Here is a 26932-nt window from a genome sequence, read left to right as displayed (position 1 = left end):
ACATTATGTTTTACAACTGACAGAAGTAAGTTATTACAACTAGGGATCCTTACATTTTACTGATCCCAACGTGTCAATAGGAGATTGAATTCGGAAACTTACATTTCACGTAATGACTAAGTATACATTAAAAAAGCTAATATCCAGCAAATTTGACCTTACGAGCTTTCCCTGTCTATTAAATACACAGTACATCCACTTAGCCCATCGACTGTAAATTTTGTCACGTGTTTATAAATTACTTTCCATATGTAACATATGTAAAATATATAGCATTTGTTGAGTCAGATTACAGACGTTCCGTAAGTGACAGTGAGTATTGTTGAACTGTAATTTACATCCATCATGGAGATAAAACATCAGTGTATCAGTAAGAGTGGTATGACAGTATTAAAGAGAGAGGATATGCATACAGTTATACCGAATGATATCGGGTTCTTTCTGAGAATTCGCACGAGCCTCGTCTCCAAGCATCCGTTAACAGTACGAGCGAAAACGTATCAGTCTTGTATAGAGACCCGAAAGTCACGTGCGATATATATATACTGTTATTTAAGATGCAAAAAATGTTTATAAAATGCGAACACATTTGATCAACAAACGTTACATCTCACTCATGGCTTAGTGTATTTATACGTTGTGAGATACCTTACACTGTATAACCGCAGTTATATATATATATATATATGGTAAGGTATTTTAACACTATTAGACACCTGGCACTTTTTTAACCTCATTTATGTAAACTTATTTAAATATTATATAAGATACCTGATTGTTGTTTAACCTCAGTTATGTAAACTTATTTAAATATGAGATACCTGATTGTTGTTTAACCTCAGTTATGTAAACTTATTTAAATATGAGATACCTGATTGTTGTTTAACCTCAGTTATGTAAACTTATTTAAATATGAGATACCTGATTGTTGTTTAACCTCAGTTATGTAAACTTACTTCAATACTATATGAGGCACCTGAAATGTTGTCCACACTCAATGACATATACTTAGAGCTGATTAACATTGTTTAACTGATCAACAGTAATTTACATACAAATATTTGCCATCCGTGAGATTACATCACGCAAGACGAATATGAATAAAACTCCATAGACGAAATTATTACATTTTAAAAATTACTTGTCTCAGGAAAGAGAATTTTACCAGATATATATTGAAAATATAAAGCTTTATGCTGAAAAGTTATTTCGTGGTACAAGACACGATAAAAACTATCTCAGAAGGTGTTTAACATAATCTATATTATCCTCTACTAATATGTCAAGCATATACCTAAATGAAGCTAATGTAAGCATCATATATGTTCTGTACAATATTCTACACCCCAAAATGTATTTATTACGTCTTCAATATCGTATCGTATAAAGAGAAGGAAGGAAACGAGAAATGTTAAACTTCAGATATAAGTTTCTGGTAATACCATGTACCCTATATGTTTCTGGTTATACCATGTACTCTGTATGTTTCTGGTAATACCATGTACTCTATATGTTTTTGGTAATACCATGTACTCTGTATGTTTCTGGTAATACCATGTACCCTATATGTTTCTGGTAATACCATGTACCCTATATGTTTCTGGTAATACCATGTACTCTATATGTTTTTGGTAATACCATGTACCCTATATGTTTCTGGTAATGCCGTGTACCCTATATGTTTTGGTAATACCATGTACCCTATATGTTTCTGGTAATACCATGTACCCTATATGTTTCTGGTAATACCATGTACCCTATATGTTTCTGGTAATACCATGTACCCTATATGTTTCTGGTAATACCATACCTATATGTTTTTGGTAATACCATGTACCCTATATGTTTCTGGTAATACCATGTACCCTATATGTTTTTGGTAATACCATGTACTCTATATGTTTTTGGTAATACCATGTACCCTATATGTTTCTGGTAATACCATGTACTCTATATGTTTTGGTAATACCATGTACTCTATATGTTTTTGGTAATACCATGTTCCCTATATGTTTCTGGTAATACCATGTACCCTATATGTTTCTGGTAATACCACCTATATGTTTCTGGTAATACCATGTACCCTATATGTTTCTGGTAATACCATGTACCCTATATGTTTCTGGTAATACCATGTACTCTATATGTTTCTGGTAATACCATGTACTCTATATGTTTCTGGTAATACCATGTACCCTATATGTTTCTGGTAATACCATGTTCCCTATATGTTTCTGGTAATACCATGTTCCCTATATGTTTCTGGTAATACCATGTACCCTATATGTTTCTGGTAATACCATGTACCCTATATGTTTCTGGTAATACCATGTACTCTATATGTTTCTGGTAATACCATGTTCCCTATATGTTTCTGGTAATACCATGTTCCCTATATGTTTCTGGTAATACCATGTACTCTATATGTTTCTGGTAATACCATGTACCCTATATGTTTCTGGTAATACCATGTACCCTATATGTTTCTGGTAATACCATGTACCCTATATGTTTCTGGTAATACCATGTACTCTATATGTTTCTGGTAATACCATGTACTCTATATGTTTTTGGTAATACCATGTACCCTATATGTTTCTGGTAATACCATGTACCCTATATGTTTTTGGTAATACCATGTACTCTATATGTTTTTGGTAATACCATGTACCCTATATGTTTCTGGTAATACCATGTACCCTATATGTTTTTGGTAATACCATGTACCATATATGTTTCTGGTAATACCATGTACTCTATATGTTTTTGGTAATACCATGTACCCTATATGTTTCTGGTACCATGTACCCTATATGTTTTGGTAATACCATGTACCCTATATGTTTCTGGTAATACCATGTACCCTATATGTTTCTGGTAATACCATGTACCCTATATGTTTCTGGTAATACCATGTACCCTATATGTTTCTGGTAATACCATGTACCCTATATGTTTCTGGTAATACCATGTACCCTATATGTTTCTGGTAATACCATGTTCCTATATGTTTCTGGTAATACCATGTACCCTATATGTTTCTGGTAATACCATGTACCCTATATGTTTCTGGTAATACCATGTACCCTATATGTTTCTGGTGGTAATACCATGTTTCTGGTAATGCCGTGTTCCCTATATGTTTCTGGTAATACCATGTTTTTGGTAATACCCTATATGTTTCTGGTAATACCATGTTCCCTATATGTTTCTGGTAATACCATGTACCCTATATGTTTCTGGTAATACCATGTACCCTATATGTTTCTGGTAATACCATGTACCCTATATGTTTTTGGTAATACCATGTACCCTATATGTTTCTGGTAATGCCGTGTACCCTATATGTTTTTGGTAATACCATGTACCCTATATGTTTTTGGTAATACCATGTACCCTATATGTTTTTGGTAATACCATGTACCCTCTACATCTTCTTTTTTCCTCAATGAAACATTATTCTAAAGGTCCGTCCGGGAAAACCATGTTCGTTAGGACAACTAGTTTTGAAAATTATTCATTTTAATTTTTTTTTTTTTTACAATCTCCTTACCTATATCATACCAAGTTGACACATGAGACTTGAAATTATAAATAAGAAACCTAGATGATGAAAGCATTAGTTGTTCAGGTAAAAGCGTTTGTGTGGATATCTAGCCACCGAACTGTTATACCTTTCAAAGTTCGATACATTTACCATTTTTTGTATTTGTTTTCACACACGGTAAACTTATTTTCTTCTTGTGGCTTAGTGACAATCTTGCAAAAAAAGTTGGGGTTTTGATCCCTGACGTACAAACAGCGCGGATAGCCCACAATGCAGTAGCAAGCTATACGGGGGGAAAGTTATAACATTATAAAGTCATTTCTAAATCAAAATGTACTATACAGACAACGAGAAATAGACGTATATCTACAGAACAACACTTACGTATTGAGTCGTGTACATAAATGTAGTTCCTACTGTGATACACATCGCATGCCTTTTTTACAGCTCGTACGATACAGAATTTGGGACAGGGTTCAAGTAGGCGTTATAAAAGCAAAAGAGCACAGTTTTCAGCGCAAAACTTCATCAACCCTTGTTCTCATTCAGTTTAAATAATAGCTACGCTGGTAGTAAATTGGACCGCCAAAAGCTCCACGAACAATTGGCGCTGTTTCATCCTTCTACTGATTTCCTATGTCGCGTGGTGCGTTCTTGTAAAGCCATTGCGTATTACCAGGACGCTCGAGTATTAAGCGGATTATGTGTCCACACGCGCCATCTGTCACACCTAAAGCTTCAGCTGGAAATTCGTATTGGGTTTCAATGATACCTACGTAGACTACTCTAAGGAAAAAAAAAAACTGTTCTATACGTTTAGGAATAAAAACAAATTATAGATTGAAATTGTGTTCTTAATTTAATATATTTCTTTTGTCTCATTATAGAGTCCACATAATGTTAGTTTCAGTATTTCTAGCACCTCATGAAAACATACCAAGGAAATGTTAGGTGAAAACTCTCACGTACTGGAGCTGTATCTTTAAAATATGACGTTAAGAATAGGTTATGTATAAACCGTCACGTCTTGTAGTTGTATCTTTAGAATATGACTTTAAGAAAAGGTTAGGTATAAACTATCACGTACTGGAGCTGTATGCTTAGAATATGACGTTAGGAAAAGATTAGGAATAAGCTGTCACATACTGGAGTTATATGTTTAAAATATGATGTTAAGAAAAAAATTAGGTATAAACTGTCACGTAGTGGCGCTGTATGCTTAGAATATGACGTTAAGGAAAAGTCAGGTGAAAAATATCATGTACTGGAGCAGTGTTTTCAGTATATATGTCGTTAATTTGAATAATTTATGGTTGAAAGTAAAGAAGAATGTACAAGAATACGTCAACCATACTATATCTGCTATATCCAGTGATGACGAGAATCTTCTCTTGATGCTATTGATCTGGTGAGAATGGTTGGTACACTGTACTGGTTAAGACGTTATTTGTACAACGCTGTACAAAGAACAATGGCTATGGTGTGAATTGTGTCAACTTGGTGAAATGTAATTTTATCATTTCTACGTAAGTCACTTATAAATCAGGATTAGCAAGTCATGTATTTTAAGGCAAATTATATATTATTGAATTTTATTTAAGTTTTTTTTCTTTGGTATTTTTGTTCTCGGAGAGGGTCAAGTTAGGGCTAATTAAAAACTCATCCTGGCGCAGTGTCGTAGCATTCTACAATGAACACGCTACTGTAATCAGAGTTCAACAACAACAAAAAGTATTCATAATAACAACACTTAGAAACAAATTCAACACGTATGAAAACATAGTTGATACGCAAATATCTGACCAGGACTTCGCACCAAAATTAATAAACAGTTTATCATAAATATTATAACGTCAATAACAAGAGAATCAGGAAAAAGAACCAGTGAGGAACGTCAATAACAAGAGAATCAGGAAAAAGAACCAGTGAGGAACCAGTGTCATTCTAAAAAAAGAAAAAAAAACGAATACAGTGTTCAATGAACACCTTTCTCTATCGATAACAATATGGAGTGAGCAACAGCAATAAATATACCCTTCGATAACTACCTCGTGACTCTCTCTGTTTAAGTGAAACTTTTAGAAGGGTATTTACTTACTGAGTGGGTCACCAAAGTACAATCTTATGATATTAGAAATTTAAATAATGCTTTTCTGTTACATTAATAGTATCCGTAAGCCAGGAAGGTGGTGTCAGTTTCATCATACCCATATATATTTGTTCAAAATACAAATTATTCTATAGAAGGTGAGTTAGCGTTTCAATGCAACTAAAAAAATTCATAAATAAACTAAACGATGAAAGAAAATAAATGAGCGTCCAACAAAACCATAAGCATTGAAGAAAAATCAGAATTTGCTATCTCACAGTATCTTTAGGGAGAAAACGTGATTGAGTAAAAATGTGATGGAGTAAATGCTTTAACCGGGAGTAAATATCCTTCATTTTAGATTAATATCAGTTTAAGGGTTATCTTGCGAAGTTAACAAATTTTCCAGTACTTTGTATAAAATGCAGTTTATCTCTATATTTAATCACACTCAATAAACGTTCAGAGAAGGAATACTGTACACTGACCAAAATAAGATCAGCTGTCCTTGGGGATAATGGACACCTGGTGCTCTTTGTCAAATAAAAACACTGTTATTGTCACTTTGAAAACAAATCGCTGCCGCACGCAGTTTTGCGGGCGCGAGTAGGGTTTTGTTACCCTGATCTTCCAACTAGGGGTCTCTACAGCTTTCATTAAGCCTAAATGCGTTCAGGGAGGTTACAGGTTACGGCATGGTGTGCCAAGCTCACGGTAGATTAAACCAACAACACAGTCGACAAATGTGTCTCATTCAGGGGTCGATTTCACGGATGGACGCACTATCCACGCTCAACGTTTCACTTCATGACATGACCCGCGATACAGAAGGCTGCACATAGCTAATTATGCCAAGATAAAGGCCTAATGGTCATCTCAAACATGTTTCATTCTTTTGGAACGTTACGTTTATATAGCACCATTTAGATAAAAGCTACAGATGTTCAATGTATAATCGGTCTTAGAATTGACTTACATGACTACTTACCGCAAAGTGGCTATCAGATATTAATTGTTGTCATGGTTAGTAGCCTATATGATCACCTAATTATAATTACAAATTTATTACTAATACTTTTAATAGAGGGGTTAATTAAAATGCTCATCAAAAACATATAAAATAAATAGATTGATAAAATAATGAAACTTAATCACATTATATAAATTGTAAAGCTCTAAATATTATATATACATTAGAATATCTACACATTGATTGTTGCATAAACTCTTAAAATATACAGTATTTCTGGTGTAGACGTAAATACACTGTCACACGAACATGACCAAAAACACAGTTTTTTTTCATGATGATGAGAAACCAACTTGAACTAAAAACATGTTTTAAAGCCAGCCGTCTTTAGAATACAGTTTGTTCCTTGTTTCTTGGATTTTCCTAGGGACTCCTAGTGGTACAGCGATATGTTTGCGGACTTACAACGCTAGAAACCAGGTTTCGATACCCGTGGTGGTCAGAGTACAGATAGTCCTTGTATAGCTTTGTGCTTAACTACAAACAGTCTTCCTAGAACAATAATACAGGCTCAGTGTGTCTGATAAACACAAAATTTACATACACCCTGTCCTCTCCTTTCAATGTTTTCAGCAGAAACCTAGATCTCCATGAACGTGTATGATTTTATTATACTTCCGTTTTACAATCAGCTTCCTGGTTCTTCTGGATATCCTGTAATGTACTATACTTCCGTTCTCGAATGAACTACCTGGTTCTTATGGATATCCTGCAATGTAATATATTACCGGCCATATATAAGAGCTGGTAGCTCATTAAAAAATGGAAGTATAATATATTACATTGAAGGATATCCATAAGATTGCTTGTTTTGATTTTAAAGCAAAGTCATCTTTGTCAGACATTTGCTTTTCTATTTATTCCTTTGTATTTTCATAGCAGTACTTTATGCAGTACTATTTCTAGTGTCTCACTACCCAATCAGTCTATATAGTTAAGTAGTAATGTATGTTGTAGCAATTCAATGTAATCTAAAGTTACGCTGTTAGAGTTGTTTAATGGGCTTTCTTTGCTTTCGAAACGTTTTAAGGTTACCTCAAATTTAGTTCTCCATTTACTGATGTCAAATATTTCAAAAAATGACAAATTGGTAATATCAACACTTTTGTTTGAGTTCTGTAAGTTATACTCCATTATATTTTTAATGCAGCTTATTGGTTATAATGTTTCATATATCTCTTTTTAATATAAGGGATTATAAGGGATTAACGTTTAGTTTTGAACTATGTAGACTTCTTCTAGTGAGTCGGCAATAAGTTTAGTTTTGAACTATGTAGACTTCTTCTAGTGAGTCGGCAATAGTTTAGTTTTGAACTATGTAGACTTCTTCTAGTGAGTCGGCAATAAGTTTCCGAACTTGCAACAGTAAAATCCGGGGTTCGATTCCCTGTGATGGTCAAAGTGAAGATAGCTATTTTGTAGCTTTACGCTAAAACAAATCAAGCATTTACGTTGGTAAATTACTGTGGTGAGAAACTAAAGTTAATTTATTACGTACTCATATTTAAACGTAAAGACTGTGTTTGGAAGCATATTGTGGACTCTTGCACTGGATTTTTTTATCGCAGCCCAACACGCTAACCATTAAGCGACTAATATTGGAAATCCCACTTGAACACGGATTTGGTGTTCAAAAAATGTTTATTTCTCGTAGCGTCCACAACTTACGAACAACCTTCATCAAAATAGTAACAACTCAGAAACAAGTAAACAAAATAAAAATTTCCGTTTCTAATTATAAAATAAAGTACAGAATGACAAATGATGGACGTGCAAGCGTTAAAGTTCATCGTAGATTATGAGTTACTTCTATAGTTTCAATTTATACAACCGGGTAATCTAGTCGTTTCTCATACGACCTTATCGTTACGAGAACAACACCGGCATCGACTAGTCACTAGAGTCTCTGATTCAGTCGGGTTAGTGGAATTTAAACACATATAGGTAACTTTATTCATTCTAAAAATATAATTGTCAGTTTATTACTTCTGAAATTACGTATAAAACTAGATGATAACGACTGAACCCGGATTTTAACAAATAACAGTGTGCTTAACACATCTTTGTGTGAAACTCTTACATATGCTATTTCAAAATTGTGACAAAATTTTAGGGTTCGTTGTAAGGGGCTCATTTTACAATAGTAGTGATATGTTCCGGCATCGCTTTCTTTCATCAGCATTCTAAGAGAGAAGTGTAAGTGCTTTCAGGTTTGAAACATCAAAACTAAATATCTGTAGTTTTTACATTTGCTCTAGATATGATATGATAATCGTAAAAACCAGGATTTCCTCGATACCTGTGGTGACCACAGCACAGATAGCTTGTAGAGTACCTTTGTGTAAACAAACAAAACTGATAGACCTTCGTTGTCTACTGCTACAACCATTGAAGAAAGCTCAGCAGAAACTTTAAATGACATTCATAAATAAAACGGTTTAGATACCCTTGTGGATTAATTCTATAAATGTTAGCCCAAACAGAACCAAAGATACCACAGGGGGAAAAATTCTCGTAAAATTCCCCTGAAGAAGAAAGGTCCACCTTTCGAAAGTGCTCGGATTATAGGGTTTCCATTTCATTTCTTTCAAGCTTTCTTGAACCCACGCATTTCCCTAATGTCACAGATATATAAATTGTAATATATATGTAAGAACGTCTGGTATGGTTAGAGAAAGCTCTATGTAGAGAAGCGAACAACATTTCGACCTTCTTCGGTCATCGTCAGGTTCACAAATTGTGATGCTTTTTGTTGTATTCACAGTTTGTTGGTCCGACAGCTTAGGGAACAGCTAGTCGGTATCTGTAACAACAGTCTTAAATTTTTGTGTCACTCTTTGAAAACACATGGAACTCGTAGATTCAGTCACGCGGCTTTAAAAAGAAAGTCAAACCTGATTAAATGAATTACAAAGGTATTGAGTAAGTTATATTTTGTTAGTTGTTACGAACTTTCAACTTCCTTATCGGAGATTTTGTTGACTAACTGAACAATGAAGGATCCGATAAGAAGGTCAAACGTTCAACGTTTTTTTCAAGTGGCACAACAGAATGTCTGTGAACTTATACTGCAAGAAACCGGGTTTCGAAACCCATGGTGGGCAGAGTACAGATAGCCCTTTATGTAGCTTTCTAGTTAGTAGCATACAACAACAATGCAGATGTAATTTTTCAATGAAGTATAAATACTTGTGTTTCAGAAACTGATGCTTTCAGTTTTCAGTATACGTAAACAACATTCTGCGAAATGGAAGATTTAGAAGAGGTTATTTTTAATTGTTATAAGTCCTTTACGGCACATGAACAAGTTTAAAGATAATTTTATTTTGTGAATTGAAGACGAAGATGTATTTTATTGTTTTACTTTACAATGCATAGATATTTTTATACAGCAGAGCTTAAGTCAGCTCTATAAATACACTGTGAAAACTTCTTTAAAAAGTGTTGTTTTTATGTATATTTGATACTCTTAGCACCAAGCCAAGTTTATGTTCGTTTGTTAAGCTGTTTATTAAGCTATAAAATAGCACAGTCTGTTGAGGAGATTATATCCAATCCTATCTAGTGAAACATAGATAATACAATAATGAAACTCTTAATTGTATGTATGATAGTGGAGAAACTTTTAAGGCGTGCGACTCGTAATCTGAGGGTCGCGGGTTCACATCCCCGTCGCGCCAAACATGCTCGCCCTTTCAGCCGTAGGGGCGTTATAAGTGACGGTCAATCCCACTATTCGTTGGTAAAAGAGTAGTCCAAGAGTTGGCGGTGGGTGGTGATGACTAGCTGTCTTCCCTATAGTCTTACACTACTAAATTAGGGACGGCTAGCACAGATAGCCCTCGAGTAGCTTTGTACGAAATTCAAAAACAAACCTTTAATTTACAAACATTTTGCAATTAGGGGTTAAGTACCTCGGACTTGCAACTCGTGCTTTATAAATGCAAAAAAAACGTCTAAAAAGTTTTGTGCACAAGCGTTAATATTTGAGAATTATTAAAGAGTAAATATGTCAACAAAGAAACAAACTTTTAAGTGCAAGATTCAAGAGTCTTCATTTTGCTGAACATTAAAAAGTTATGAAAAACCGTATAAATTTCCTGTAGAAACAAACAAGTAGGGTTGATAAACGAATCAGCCTTACGTATATCCTAATCAGACTGATGTGATGAATTATTGCAAATACACGTTTGACAAAACACATGCATAACACAAATATAAACTTGCACACCTGAGTTTCTTACATTTCTGTAATTAAACAAGAGGTCTAAAACACTTAAATCTCAGTATTAAACATTACACTATCTGGGACGTGACTCTCACAAATTGCATAACAAATATCTTGAAATAACATTTGAAAACGGCTTGTACAAGTTCCGCATTAGTGAACACACGTAATAAACACTTAGGAGTTAGGTATGATCTGTAAGGCAGTAGAGAAGCACCTGGAAGTATTGCAGTCTTTTTATGTTATGCCTAATTCCCTTTTCAGTTCCAGAATAGCTTTTTTAAACGACTTTGTCTCGTTTATCATAAAACAGAATGATACAATGTGTTTCCAAATGATGAAAAACTTCGGACTTCACTCCCACAAATCACAATTCCTTCTATTTAACCCTCTTTCAACTTCAATCATGTTATTTCTAAAAACGGATGCTTAAAGTAAGTGAAATTACATTCAATTTAAATAAAAACACAAAGGAAAGCTAATTCTGTTAAAAGTGGACATGAAAAAAATAAGAAAAACCGAATTATGTACAGTAGTATTTCTACTTGAGAATGCAAAAGAAAATAATTTTCCCTCCTGAACGATTTATTTCGGCTCCTATCTTGAAAACGAATGTCATTTACTGACTACAAAGGGCCTGACTATAGTATTTAACATAAACGTATCTGGCCTCTTTCTGCTTCAGCAATGTTTAGTAAGTCATGGAAGACTTTAGTGTACTTTGTTGAGGCAGTAAAAAAAGGGTAAAAAAACTGACTCAAATACTTCTGTTTGAAAGTGGCCGATAAATGTATCAGTAAAAGAGCGTTTCTTTGTTAAATTGATTAATATGTAAACCGTTTCTTTAAAGATATTCTGTACAGAGTTTAGGAAATCTATGGATTCGAGGAGTGGGTACAATCGTTTCACAATAAACGTAAAAAGATACTCAAAAATCTGAATTGTTTGGCAAGGGCCTTATTTTAAAACTTTTTATTCAAGTTGTGTAACACCTTTGTCGCACTTAAATCTACAGAGAGAGTAAAATACCCGGTTGTACTCCTCCCTTCTCCCTTAAAAAAAGAAAAGAAATAAAGTCCTAACTGTTTTGTGTATTTACCAAGCTAAAATAAAAAAAACACATCAAACTTAAATTACGAAATTAAACTATTTCATTGCATAATTTGTATTAACAAAGTAAGCCTATTTCATATTAGTAAATTATATCAAATATTAACGGAAGTTACCTTAGATATTTAAGCAATAACATCTAGGCACTGAACTGGTAATGCAAAAATTATTCTTTGGATTTGTTCAAAACTACACTATATTTTTGGATCGACGTGTTTATACTAGAAATACATTGACAAGTTTAATCATCTAGTAGCGAGGAAAGAAAATCATATGAAAAGTGATTTGACAGTTAGAGAAAAATAAGCTTTGAAAGTCTTTGTAATACGGATTACATTTCACGTACCACTTTCCTTAAATCTGCAAGAAAAACTACGATCTTTTGTCAATAGAGATGTGAAATAATTAAAAAAAGAACTACCAAAGAAACGGTTAGTTTCTAATTTCTTTCGCAAATTGATTGTGTTTCAGGTAATATTTGCTTTGAACATTCAACAAAGACTAAGGTTTCATGATAGCAAGTAACTTAAAAACTGGCCTACCAATGAAAGAATTAATTTGAAGTTTTTATGGCGTGTGAATCTTATTTCACGTAACCCTTTCTTTAAACTTCGAAGAAAAACTAAGCTATCTGGGTAGCAAAGAAGTATAGTAATAAAAAATTAGCACGCCAATAAAACAGTTAATTTCTAATTTGGTTTAGATAATGTTATCGTTTCACATAAAACTATCGTTAAGATATTCAAGAAAATAAACTCTACAAGTTAGTTTAAAACGGTCTCAACAATGAAAGAGTTAATTTTGAGTCCTTATTAAAATATGTAGTGTGTTCAAACACCCGTGCACAAAGTAAAATAATTTCTCTTGCAATAAAAAATGTAAATTCAAGTTAATTTGATCGTATATAGCCTCGAAAATACCTTTTTCATTATAAACTTAGGTCGTACGTAATAATGTAGTTTAAACTTGGTCAAAGAAGACGAATGTATATTAATTAATAACGGGTTAATTTTGGAGTATAAAACATAGCCCCTGCTAGTTTAATACCAAGCACGAAGTAAACAGAGATATTACACATAAAAAAGAACAAATACAAAAACAATAACAATGAAAGTAGCTCTAGTAATTTGTATATTATGGCTTTAAGAACGCACTAAATATGAAAATTTGAAATTAACGGTGTATCCCAGTGGGTAATCGGTACGTTTATGGACTTACAACGCTAAAATCTGGAGTTGGATTCCCCATGGTGAACAGAAGGGGAATAGCCTAGTGTGTAGCCCTGCTCTTAAACAATTAAATAAGTCCCCAAGCTCCACAGATGTATGTCTTCGGACTTACAATGCTAGGAAACGGGTCTCGATACCCGTGGTGGGTAGAGCACAGATAACCCATTATTTAGCTTTGTGCTTAACTACAAACAAACAACTAAAGAATCAGAAGGTTCTTTACCGTAAATTTGAGTGTATTTTGGGGTTGGGGTGGGTGGCAATTTGTATTTAATTTTACACTAAGGGAGCGAATCTGTTACGAAGGTCTAAGTGCCAGTAATTATAAACACATCGGTCTTCTCCATAATAACAAATTATATAGTTCTTGAGCTTTAAATTTAAAAGTTTTAAAAATCCATAACATTGGAAGAACATGCACGATTAATGTTAACGTATAAGATTTGTTCATTTATAGTCAAACACAAAGCTACACAATGGACTGTCTGTGCTAGGTATCGAAACCCTGTTTTTGGAGTGTACGTTCACAGACATACCGCTGAGCCATTGAGGTGTATGTTTAAGAGAGGTGGTAAGTTCTCCAATCAACGGTATGTCTGCGGCTTAAATCGCTAGAAACCAGGTTTCGATACCCGTGGTAGGCAGCGCACAGATAGCCCATTGTGTAGCTTTGTACTTAATTACAAACTTTTCTCTCTACCTCCATTGTAATAAGTGCCTATTCACAAGGAACAATGTGAAGTGTTCACAAAATACGAATATTTGTTTGGTGATTTTATGGTTTTAAAGGTCAGAGTTTTAAAGTATTTCAAACTTTAACACACACATACAAAATGTATTGCATGTTGACAGTGAATTTAACGGTATAATAATGAGTTAAGAAAGGTCATGGATACCACGGTACAACTTGAGCCAGTTATTATTATTCTAGCATTACTTATGCAAGATAATATATGAATATGCCTAAAGCTACATACATGGCCGTACAATGTAATTAAACCACAGTTTTTGTGTTTTTATGTTAATTTTAAATTTTCTAAAATTATTTTTGTGTATATTTTAGCACAAAGCTACAGAATTTTTGCTCTGTCCATCACGTGACACTAATCACCGAATGTAACTAAAATTTCAAAAGTAACCCACATTGCCATCCAATGAAGTTATTAAGCCTATTAACATTGTAGAGAGTTTAGCAGTTTTTAAAACCAACATCTCACTTACTTGGTTCAGAATAATTTAAAAGAAACTCAATACAAACTCTTCAGTAAATTAAAAAAATACGTAAAACTTCCTGTAAGTTTGTCGCCTAATGGGCCAACGATAAGTTTAATAATTTATAATGCTAAAATCTAGAGATCGATCGATTTCGTAGAGAGAACGCAGATCGTCCATTTTGTAGCTTTGAGGCAAAAAAAAATGACGTTTAGAATATTTTAAATTTTCAAAGTTTAAAACCACCAATCCAAGCACAGATCGCAAAAAAAATATTTTTTTATTCCTTACTGTCAATATTTGATCGAAGGACGAACTGGATACAAATCGATAACACAATGTCCACATTAGTGAATATTTTGGTAACACTTATACACCAAATGCGCGTGAAAGGATCAGTTATCTTTAAAATCAAGCTAAGTTCGGAGAGGTAAAAATCTATATTAAAATGCCTTGCTAGAATTCACCTTGATGCATTTTTGTTTATATTGATACTTCGAGTGTTTGTGTACATAGTATAAACTCAAGTAATCTCTGATCAGTTTAAAAATTACAGGTATTTAGTACATAGTATAAATTTGGGTTATATTTCTGTTCAATTTTGAAAATTTCAATGTCTATATGTACAGTTTAAACTTGGGTTGTAATTTGTTCAGAGTGTAAATTATGAGTGTTCATAAGCATAGTAAATATATATATATATATATATATATTGTATATGTGTACATATATGTGTATGCATATCGTAATATCTGTTCATAGTACTGATTACAGTTTAATTGTGCTTTGGCAATCATGCTTTGGGTTTTGTAGTTCATGTAACATTTAAGTTACTTTCACTCTTAAATTTGTTGGATAGACATAAATACGCAAAGTACGACAATTGTGAACTGTATAACTTCTGTAACGACATCGTTAAATGATAGAAAATTAACATTTGTTGAAGTTATTATCCACTCAGTGAAGTAGTGTGGGTAACTCGAAAGATTCGTAGTGGAGGGACTGAAACATTCATTGAAAGTTGAATAATTTTTATGGCGGCGACATTTATAAAACGATGTAAAATGTTAAAAATGTTTGTAAGTGATCCTTTTTTATAACATTTGGCTTATAATGTTATTTTATAATTAAACTGGGGACGAGACTATTTAATAAAGTATCAAAGTTATTCCCAGAAATAGAATAGGTATTACAAATTGAAAGTACAAAATTAACACAGAGTGACAGAACAATATATATATACATATTATAAAACTTTCAACTTCTTCGAAAAATAAAATCATTATTACATACAGCCTATTTTGTGCTTTTTTTTGTCAATAAGGGAATTGCTATGTATTAATATGATTATAACGACTGATACAGTGTTATAATCATATTATAAATCATAAATAGTCCTTAACTTTAGAAACGCTATGTTAAAATTGATATAACTGGATTATTACACGCTCATAATTGTCAGGAAATTTGTACAGCGTAGCAACGCCATTTACCTTGACCTTTCACAATTCTACCTTGTTAATTGGCCCACGTAATGTGACCTAGCATGTCCTGCTGGCTAGAGCTCTCAACTCACAATTGGCGAGTCGTGAGTTCGAATCCATTCATCGAATATGTTCGCCCTTTCATTCCAGGGGGCATTATAATGTGAGAGTTATTTCCACATTTCATTGGAAAAGTAGTATCCCAAGACTTGGTGGTGCTGACTAGCTGCTTTTTGTCTGGTCAATAGCTTTTGAATTAGAGACTGACAGCGCGAAATTCCAAATTAAACAAACAATCCTGTGTTGTATGCTTCACTACTGATGTCTCAGGTATTACAGATTAGTGATCCATTCATCGTTATGGTCTTAATATTGGTATAATTTTCTCTCTCGTTCCCAGTAGTTCTTCAGTTGAATAAAACCGTAATGGAGAACACATTATTTATTTCACTTTTAAGCATTATAAACTCAACACTAAAACAGCAATCTCTACAATAATAATATTTACCGTGAACATAAAAATTATAAATATTAAATTATTGGCTGAGAATATGATATTATTTCTTAAAACGATCTTTTCTTTATTTGCGTTCACATTGTAGGCCGGAAGATGGATGTATATTATTTGTAGTCTTTCTTGATAATATACAACTAAATTTTAACTTCATAAATATCTCATTGTTTGAGAAGTTTGAGAATTTTATGTAAAATTACACAGGGAATATCTGTGAATAATAGTTTCGAATTTGAAGTAATAGATTAGGAAGAATGCAAGTACTATACAGCACTTATCACTAATTCTGGAAACTATTCTTGTTTAACAATGCACCCACAGACGCAAAGTGTAGAGAGCGTTTTTGTGACAAAAGACGCGAACTATGAATCCTCAAATTCACATCTGCGGCACCTGAACCACTAGGCCATGCTTGGCAAGTCCATAATTGAGTTCTAAAGGTTCTTAACTATGATATTAGCTTATACTCAAATCAGAAGTTGTAATGTAATTTCAACTCTATACTAAGCCTATCGCTCTTTTTATTTATAATACAATACATTAGACATTTATTAGGCTAAGAAGGAACCGGATGTAATTTGAAATGGTTACTTATTTTAATTTCATACAAAGATAATTTTTCGATAAGCTTTATAGTTATGTGTTAAAATATACTACAAAATATCACAGGTATTTACATTTTTGTGAAAATATATAATATCCGTTTTAGTTTTTATGTTATCTTCTCTTTTTTTCACGGTGCCATATGACGAAGAGAACTAGTTCTAAACATCATCTTTCTTTAAATATATCTTTAAATATATAATAACTTGGCCATTCTTCAACTTGTTAGTTATTTTTTGTTATTTTCGTTGCCAATGCAGTTTTAACTATAGACGTCTTTTTAGTGTATAGTTTGGAGATAAAAAGGAAGTCCTCCACTTGGACTTTTATGCTAATTATATTTTTTGCTGAGTAAGTTATTTGGGTTATTGTTTAAAGTGTGCAAACGTGTTCGTTCATTGTTCCTTTTTATTTTTCTCAATTTATCGCTTTGTTTTCGTTTTCACAACTTAATGTTCACGTGCTGTTTATTAAGTTGTAATCGATGATCTATGAAAAAAATTACCTTCAGGACAAATCTGTATACGAAAATATAAATAAATTCTTTCTCTCCACTATATATTCTTAGGAATCATATTTATCATTAAGTCACGTGGTACCTGTATCAAACCCCTATTGGGCACTTTCTACAGTTGGCTATAAAGCTATAAACATCGAGCAGGAACAATAGGGAGTCGTTAACAACCGAACGTGCTAGGAACGTTCGTTGCTAAGCTGTTTTTCCGTAACATCAGAGTTACTTACATCACTTAATCCATTGATAAGAGACAGTGTAGAGGGAATAGAAAATATATTCTTACCACTATTCTAAAGCTAGTCTTGATTTACACCAGAATCTGCCTCAGAGTTGTAGGTTTAAAATGAGGACTTTCAGTGTGTTGCAACTGTAAATTTTATCTTCTTTAAACAAGATCTATAATGTTGAATTTTTCTGCGAATAGGACTGACAGTAATCCAAAGGAAAACCATTATAAAACATTTCAGTTTTTATCACGTTTATCTTATTAAGGTTCAACTTTTGATTAACATAAATTGAAGGATACAATAAGTTTATATATTATCAGAGTTAACAATGGGGTTTTAGAATATACAATCTTTCATTATTTGTATAATTATGTCGCATTTGTATCTAAAACTATCTTATATTATTGACATAGCCTTAAATCTCAACTTTAAGAAAGTTGTGACCCTATATTAGATAACACTGATATGGATACCGGTTTACAGTACAGTATAAATCTCAGCTGTTCTTAGTCTAAGCTTTCCATGTTATGTATATTAAAAGCAGTGTGAGGATCATCTGTTTGTCTGTATATTTAACCATTCAGCCTTTATAAAAATTGTAATCTTTCAGGCTTATATATTGGATCTTTACAGGACTATATTTTGAGGGGGGTTGAACGATTGTAGTTAATTTTTAAGATAAACGAAGAACGTTAAAAAATTACTTTTTTTGGCACAATGAAAGATAACGTCTTCATTGGTCATTTCAGCTGACCAGTTTTGGTAACAGTTACCATTATTAAGCACTGAAATGATAACTGTGATGTTTGTTTCTTTTTGGAATTTCGCGCAAAGCTACACGAGGACTATTGCGATAGCTGCCCCTAATTTAGCAGTGTAAGACCAGAAGGAAGGCAGCTAGTCACCACCACCTTCCATCAACTCTTGATCTACTCTTTTACCAACGAATAGTGGGATTGACTGTCACATTATAACGCCCCCAATTTTTGAAAGGGCGAGCATTTTTGGTGTGACGGGGATTCGAACCCGCGATTTTCGGAGTATGAGTCAAACACCCTAACCACCTGGCTATGCCGAGCCATATAACTGTGTTGCCGAAACTAGTTGGCTAAAACAACTAACAAAGACTTTATCTTTTACTGTGCCAAAAAAGTCGTTTTTGCTGTTAATATACAGCAGCAAAATGTAAGTTCTAAAATTAGCATTTAACCCGCAAACGACGGCCATTATCACATGATGATGCTACCTACAACATTCCTGCTGTTTAAGGGTTAAATCTCTGTCTCTCAAGAAATTTGGAGTTTGGGTAGACCAACATACTTCAGTTAAAAATAATGAATGTAGAAAAATCTGAATCTGGAGTACATTGCTTTACATATTAAAACTCATTATTATATTATACAATTTTAAAGCTAAAATACACGTTACGGAAAGCGTCTTCACTTCTCTCATCTCACTTTCCATAATTTTACCACCAGTTACGTTGTTAGTATTTAAAAGCATTTATTGTTTGCCGAAATTTGGATTAATTTAAAGTGTTAAGGAAATAGGTGCGACAAAATTTAAGTCATTGTAAAAAATACATTTGCAGTAGTTTCTGTAATTTCAAACGAAATTTTGTTTTAGGACTGCGATTTATTTTGATGTTCATGTTATATTACTTGATATTCCAGTTTAAAAAGGAAGTCATGTTAAAGCCACAAAATGGGGCAAGACAGAATTGGTAATTTTACGTCTTAGATATCTATATTTCTACGAAGGAATAAATGAAAATGGAAATCCACTTTTCTTATTTAAGTTTGTATATATTTTGTTGTTGTTTGTTATTGAGCACAACGCTACACAAAGGGATATCTGTGCTCTGCCCACCACAGGTATCGAAACCTAAATTTTAGCGGTGTAAATCCGCAGACTTACCTCTGTGGCAGCAAGGAGGGCTTTTATAGATGTGAAAACTGTTGGCTAAAAGGGAGAAACTTATTGGTTAAATTTTCTTAAACTTAAATGTTCTGTATCTACAAAGTAACAATGTCGAGATTCACTGCAAAAATATAAAAAGTAATGTGTTGTAGATTACAGAACAAGTTGAACAGTTCGTTAAGTTTAACGTGTACTAGGTTATAGAACAGTGTAAAGTTTAATGTGTACTAGGTTATAGAACATTGTAAAGTTTAGCGTGTACTAGATTATAGAACAGTGTAAAGTCTAATGCATACTAGGTTATAGAACAGCGTGAGATTTAACGTGTACCAGGTTATTGAACAGTATAAATTTAATGTGTACTAGGTTATAGAACATTGTAAAGTTTAGGGTGTACTAGATTATAGAACAGTGTAAAGTCTAATGTGTACTAGGTTATAGAACATTGTAAAGTTTAGCGTGTACTAGGTTGTAGAACAGTGTAAAGTCTAATGTGTACTAGGTTATAGAACATTGTAAAGTTTAGCGTGTACTAGGTTATAGAACAGTGTAAAGTTTAGCGTGTACTAGATTATAGAACAGTGTAAAGTCTAATGTGTACTAGGTTATAGAACATTGTAAAGTTTAGCGTGTACTAGGTTATAGAACAGCGTGAAGTTTAACGTGTACTAGGTTATAGAACAGTGTAAAGTTTAATGTGTACTACGTTATAGAACATTGTAAAATTTAATGTGTACTTGGTTATAGAACATTGTGAAGTTTAACGTGTACTAGGTTATAGAACAGTGTAAAGTTTAGCGTGTACTAGATTATAGAACAGTGTAAAGTCTAATGTGTACTAGGTTATAGAACATTGTAAAGTTTAGCGTGTACTAGGTTACAGAACATTGTAAAGTTTAGCGTGTACTAGATTATAGAACAGTGTAAAGTCTAATGTGTACTAGGTTATAAAACATTGTAAAGTTTAGCGTGTACTAGGTTATAGAACATTGTAAAGTTTAGCGTGTACTAGGTTATAGAACATTGTAAAGTTTAGCGTGTACTAGATTATAGAACAGTGTAAAGTCTAATGTGTACTAGGTTATAAAACATTGTAAAGTTTAGCGTGTACTAGGTTATAGAACATTGTAAAGTTTAGCGTGTACTAGGTTATGAAACATTGTAAAGTTTAGCGTGTACTAGATTATAGAACAGTGTAAAGTTTAATGTGTACTACGTTATAGAACATTGTAAAGTTTAGCGTGTACTAGATTATAGAACAGTGTAAAGTCTAATGTGTACTAGGTTATAGAACATTGTAAAGTTTAGCGTGTACTAGGTTGTAGAACAATGTAAAGTTTAGCGTGTACTAGATTATAGAACATTGTAAAGTTTAGCGTGTACTAGGTTATAGAATATTGTAAAGTTTAGCGTGTACTAGATTATAGAACAGTGTAAAGTTTAATGTGTACTGGGTTATAGAACATTGTGAAGTTTAACGTGTACTAGGTTATAGAACAGTGTAAAGTTTAGCGTGTACTAGATTATAGAACAGTGTAAAGTCTAATGTGTACTGGGTTATAGAACATTGTAAAGTTTAGCGTGTAGTTGGTTATAGAACATTGTGAAGTTTAACGTGTACTAGGCTATAGAATAGTGTAAAGTCTAATGTGTACTAGGTTATAGAACATTGTAAATTTAATGTGTACTAGGTTATAGAACAGTGTAAAGTTTAATGTGTACTAGGTTATAGAGCAGTGTAAAGTTTATCGAGTACTAGGTTATAGAACAGTGTAAAGTTTAACATGTACTAGGTTATAGAACAGCGTAAAGTTTAACGAGTACTAGGTTATAGAACAGTGTAAAGTTTATCGAGTACTAGGCTATAGAACAGTGTATAGTTTAACGAGTACTAGGTTATAGAACAGTGTAAAGTTTATCGAGTACTAGGTTATAGAACAGTGTAAAGTCTAACGTGTATCAGGTTATAGAACAGTGTAAAGTTTAACGAGTACTAGGTTATAGGACAGTGTAAAGTTTAATGTGTACTAGGTTATAGAACAGTATAAAGTTTAACGAGTACTAGGTTATAGAACAGTATAAAGTTTAACGAGTACTAGGTTATAGAACAGTGTGAAGTTTAACGTTACTAGGTTATAGAACAGTATAAAGTTTAACGAGTACTAGGTTATAGAACAGTGTGAAGTTTAACGTTACTAGGTTATAGAACAGCGTGAAGTTTGAGAGTTTGTTAATTTTTTATTTTCCTAGATACTTCTCCTTCGAATATAAATTAACATAATGCTTTTTTAGGTAATAAGTACAATAAGTATAACATATAACTGTCCTAAATATAAAACTATGCATTGAATCAAAAAGAAGAAAGGGAACACCTGGTGTGAATTAAAGCAAGCTGGGTATTTGTGAAGTGTTTTTCTATATCACACTATGATAGGCGAACAATTTCACCTATCGTTTTGCTTGTCGAACTGTCTTTTTATCGTTGAATGAAGCATAGCAATGTTATTCGATTCGATTGTCGTGCTATTTTCAAACCACTATGTTTTAGACTTAGTAGTTCAGGTTAATTACATTGGTATAATTTTCTGCTACTCATATTGAAGTGTGTTTTCAAAGTATAGTTCTATTGATATCTAATATATTTTTCTTTATTTAAAAATTTAACACTATAATTATCGTTAACAATCGTTGGAATCAATTCACGTTTATTATTACTAATTAATAATTTATGAGACTTTTTTTCGTGGACGTCTTTCACTGCTTGCAACATGCCCATGCAATACATTCCTTTACCTGGGCTCTGTGTAGTTATCTTGACGCTGTTCGAGACAGTCTCGAAGCACAAATGTTACCTGACAATTACCAACTAAAGTTAAGCCGACCCTGATAGAACAGTTGTCAAAACCAATAGGAAGGTTCTACATCATTTAACGTGTAGGTCTATGTATGTAAGCACTAACGTACACAGGAACGATTGATATTCGTTTCTTGTCCGACTTGCAGGGGCATCGCGTGACATGTGAGCGTTGTGTACTCGTAAGCGATCACGAGCATTTACTAAAAGCTCGGCGACGGTGCAAAATCTAATTAGGCCTGCCATCCCAACCAATTTTCTAGTGAGGGAAAAGTGGTTAGATTGTTCCACTCTAGGGAGCGGAATAATTCGTTAAAGTAACAGAAATCCTGCTTCTTTCTCATGCATGTTTCATTACTGAGCTATCAGTGTACACCACACTGACTCATGTTAGCTTCCTATCAGACGTTCGGTCTTTACCTTTTCTTTATGTACTTTAATGCTGTTTTGTTTCGGATTTAGCAAACTATATCGATTTTCCTTATAAAGTTACTAACATTATGTTTAAACAGCGTCATCTCCTCCCTCTCAAACTGTTTGGAGTTAATGGCAAACGGAGGTTAAATCCTCGATAACGTATTAACTAAGCCTAATAAGTTACAACATTTCAAAATTGATCGACACACTCAATTAATTCTTCCCCGTTAAGAGCAAAGTAACTCAAATGTTGACAATTATGTTAAAAGCAAACGGCCATAAAACTATATAACAATAACAACAACAACGAAAGTGGCATAATAGTGCACAAGAAAAAAGTAGTCTTATCAAAACTCACTCCAAACTTGTATTTCATCCACATCGTACATAATTCACATGGGAATAAGAGTATTTTTTGCTTATAATAAGAAGCACTTAGAAATGAAAATCTTTAACGTGATTCAGATGATAGGATTCTAATAAATGACTGTGAAACATTCACTTCCCTATCGTGACATTCATAGAAACAATGTCTTCAGTGATATTGGGTTTACTTCTAAGAAGTTGGAAACTTAGAGTTACAAGTGTTTTAAGACGTATTAAGGTGCTTTTATTAAGACACTCAACATATGTCGTTAGGACTAAGCTGATGGTTATCGGAAGGCAAACTAAGCTCTTGTTCTTGAGACTAAACCATCATTGTTCAAATAGAGTAAATAACTTTATATTAATAAAGTAATTCTAAAACATACTGCATAAAAAAGCGAAGTGCTTAATTGTTTGTATCTATATCCTTTATATAACAACTTAAAACGAGATAGTTTCTAGAAACGGTAAAAAATGTATTGCAATATAAGCATATAATAAAATGTGGAAAGTCAAAACTTAATTTTAAAACGTATCTAAATGTTACAGGTTTAATCAGTGGAAAAGTAAACCATGAAATATCTGGAAAGATTTATGTTCTCGTGAATTACTGTAACAAGACAGATTTTTCAAGACTGTACCTCAAGACTTGTGTAGAAATACGACGAGGGTCATTGAAACAAAATACTGTATGTTATAATTATGCCACGTACGTTCATTTTCGTGTAATTCGTGTCCAGTTCATCTTAAATGTTTCATTTTATTACATCACACATGTTCATATTTTTGTGATTCGTGTCCGCCAGGATCGTTTAAAATGTTTTGTCTTATTACAAAACACCTGCTTATATTATCGTGATTCGTGAACCCCAAGGTTACCTACAAATGTTCTATTTCATTATATCACACATATTTCTATCTTTCTAATCCATGACTACTAGGACCATCTACAAAATGTTTAATTTTTTGACATCACACCTATTTATATTCTTGTAATTATGACTACTAGGATCAGCTAAAATGTTTATTTTTTGACATCACACCTATTTATATCCCTATAACTATGACTACTATGATCAGCTAAAATGTTTAATTTTTTGACTTCACACCTATTTATATCCTTATGATCTGTGATCGCTGGATTATTTAAAAATACTTTCGCTACGCACATCAGACCCATGGCTTTAGTATGCCCGGCATGGCCAGGTGATCAAGGCACTCGACTCGCGGGTTCGAATACCCATCACATCAAATATGCTCGCCCTTTCAGCCGTGGGGGCGTTATAATGTGACAGTCCAACTATTCGTTGGTAAAAGAGTAATCCAAGAGTTGGCTGTGGGTGATGATGACTGGCTGCTACCTTCCATCTACGTCTACACTGCTACATTAGGGACAGCTAGAGTAGATAGCTCTCGTGTAGCTTTGCGCGAAATTGAAAAACAAACAAACAAACCATTCAAGCAGGAACTCAAACGTGAGTAACGTGACACGCCAGTATTAAACATGCAACGTTCGAAACTTAAGTCACGTGACATACCATTATTAATATGCTTTGCGCGAAATTAGAAAAACAAACAAAGAAACCATGGCTTTAATCGTGCCATAACAGTTTCAAAGTTCGTTTTCAACAGCACTATTTAGTACAAATGTGAAATGTGTTAATATAAGAAATCCAGAAACAGGTTTTGCTGAACTTTAAGTACTAACATTTAGAAGTGTTTACATATTGGTATTTAGAATGTCTCATCATATTTCTAACGGTAATTTTTGATTATTTATTCACAGTTGCCCAGCATATAACGCCTGTCTTTTCTTTTCCGTCTGCATGAATGAAATGAAACAATAGCTTGAAGTGTATTTATGTTGATTTTTATCACACGCAATGTATCATTTGTTATTCTCAGGAAGGTTACTAATACACACCCATCAATATTTTACAGATTCTTCTGTGTACTGAAGATAAGCAGATGACACACTTTTTGTATTTCCTGGATAGCTGTTCTTCAGACCAAGTTCATGTTTATTAATTCTCCGTCTACTTTTTCACTGGATGTTCTCCTCCAAGCTGAAAAGAGTCGGCATGGTCCAGGAACAAAATCAACCCGAGAACAAGGACAAAGGCACTTTTGTACTGTACACCCACCAGGACTTTCTGAATCACCCTTCGTCCTCTCCTTCTGGGAATGGTTCTTCACCTTCGTATTCAACAAGTTTTTCTCCCAGTGGCGATTCTGCTGTAAACAGCACGTGCGGCGGGCGTAGAACGTCACGAGATGGCATGCCACATCTCAGCAGAGAAGAACGTAGAAGAAGGCGCCGAGCTACGCAAAAGTATCGCCTAGCTCACGCAACACGAGAAAGAATTCGCGTGGAGGCTTTTAACGTGGCCTTTGCCGAACTGAGAAAGTTGTTGCCAACCCTTCCGCCTGATAAAAAGTTATCAAAGATCGAGATTCTGCGATTAGCAATTTGCTATATCGCTTACTTGAACCACGTTTTGGACGTTTAGAGCGATATCAGATAACAAGAAGGACGAGTCACTAGGTGGCGCTGTAAAGACGAGCTTCTTATGGGTTATCGCGTGAATTAAGTCGTATTTATTTAACTATATTGTAGAAAAATTGGTCTCTATTCGGTGAAGATAATTTATGGAAAATCTCCAATACAGGTTGGGATCACGTTTTCAGCAAAGTTAACAATACGTAAAACTGTCGTTTCTCACTGCAATGTGACACAAACCGGATCAAAACTATGTAAAAAGGATTATTCTACAAAAGTAGAATCGCGCATAGCTATTAAAATGTAAAGTTAAGCGACTGTGTGTGAGTTATAATGTGATGCTGTTCTATGAATGAAGGACTATGAAGTTAGAAAAGTATGACGTTTAATTCAATACTGGTTATTCTTTAAGTTTGAATAAATAATTATAAAATGAGCAGTATTTATTGGTTCTCTAGTTTCTCGGTGTTTAGGCGTGTTTTAAAATAGATATTTGAGTTCCACAAAGTAGAAGTGAATAAAATGTAAATTCATTCTGTTATTATTATTTTCGAACTAAAACTGTGTCTTGATGTTTCTTTTACAAAGTAACTATTCACTCATTGTCTGTGTTACTACACAGTGTCGTAAAACAATAAAATTCAACTGAAAACTGTGATGTTCATACGACTACGTACAAACTCTGATCTTATATATACGACAAGGTACAAACTGAAAACTGTGATGTTATGCATACAACTATGTACAAACTGAAAACTGTGATGTTATACATACGACTACGTACAAACTGAAAACTGTGATGTTATACATACGACTATGTACAAACTGAAAACTGTGATGTTATACATACGACTACGTACAAATTGAAAACTGTGATGTTATACATACGACTACGAACAAACTGAAAACTGTGATGTTATACATACGACTACGAACAAACTGAAAACTGTGATGTTATACATACGACTACGTACAAACTGAAAACTGTGATGTTATACATACGACTACATACAAACTGTGATGTTATACATACGACTACGTACAAACTGTGATGTTATACATACGACTACATACAAACTGTGATG

The 26932-nt window shown here is 33.5% G+C and overlaps 1 protein-coding gene across 5 annotated transcripts in view; it reads left to right on the top strand.

The window, feature by feature from the left end:
- The window catches only part of LOC143237176 (helix-loop-helix protein 15-like), a 36141-nt gene extending 9744 nt beyond the window's left edge, over window positions 1-26397 (top strand). For all 5 annotated transcript variants that reach the window (XM_076476150.1, XM_076476147.1, XM_076476149.1 and 2 more), the window contains one exon: window positions 25289-26397. In XM_076476150.1, coding sequence (XP_076332265.1) covers window positions 25399-25857 — 459 coding nt within the window. In that variant the 5' untranslated portion in view covers window positions 25289-25398 and the 3' untranslated portion in view covers window positions 25858-26397. The remainder of the gene's footprint in view (window positions 1-25288) is intronic.
- The last annotated feature ends 535 nt before the right edge of the window (window positions 26398-26932 follow it).

The sequence above is a fragment of the Tachypleus tridentatus genome, chromosome 13, assembly GCF_004210375.1.
Source record: "Tachypleus tridentatus isolate NWPU-2018 chromosome 13, ASM421037v1, whole genome shotgun sequence".
NCBI classification, from domain to species: domain Eukaryota; kingdom Metazoa; phylum Arthropoda; class Merostomata; order Xiphosura; family Limulidae; genus Tachypleus; species Tachypleus tridentatus.
Note: the sequence above shows the minus strand (reverse complement) of the source record. Positions and strands in the feature narration are given on the sequence as shown.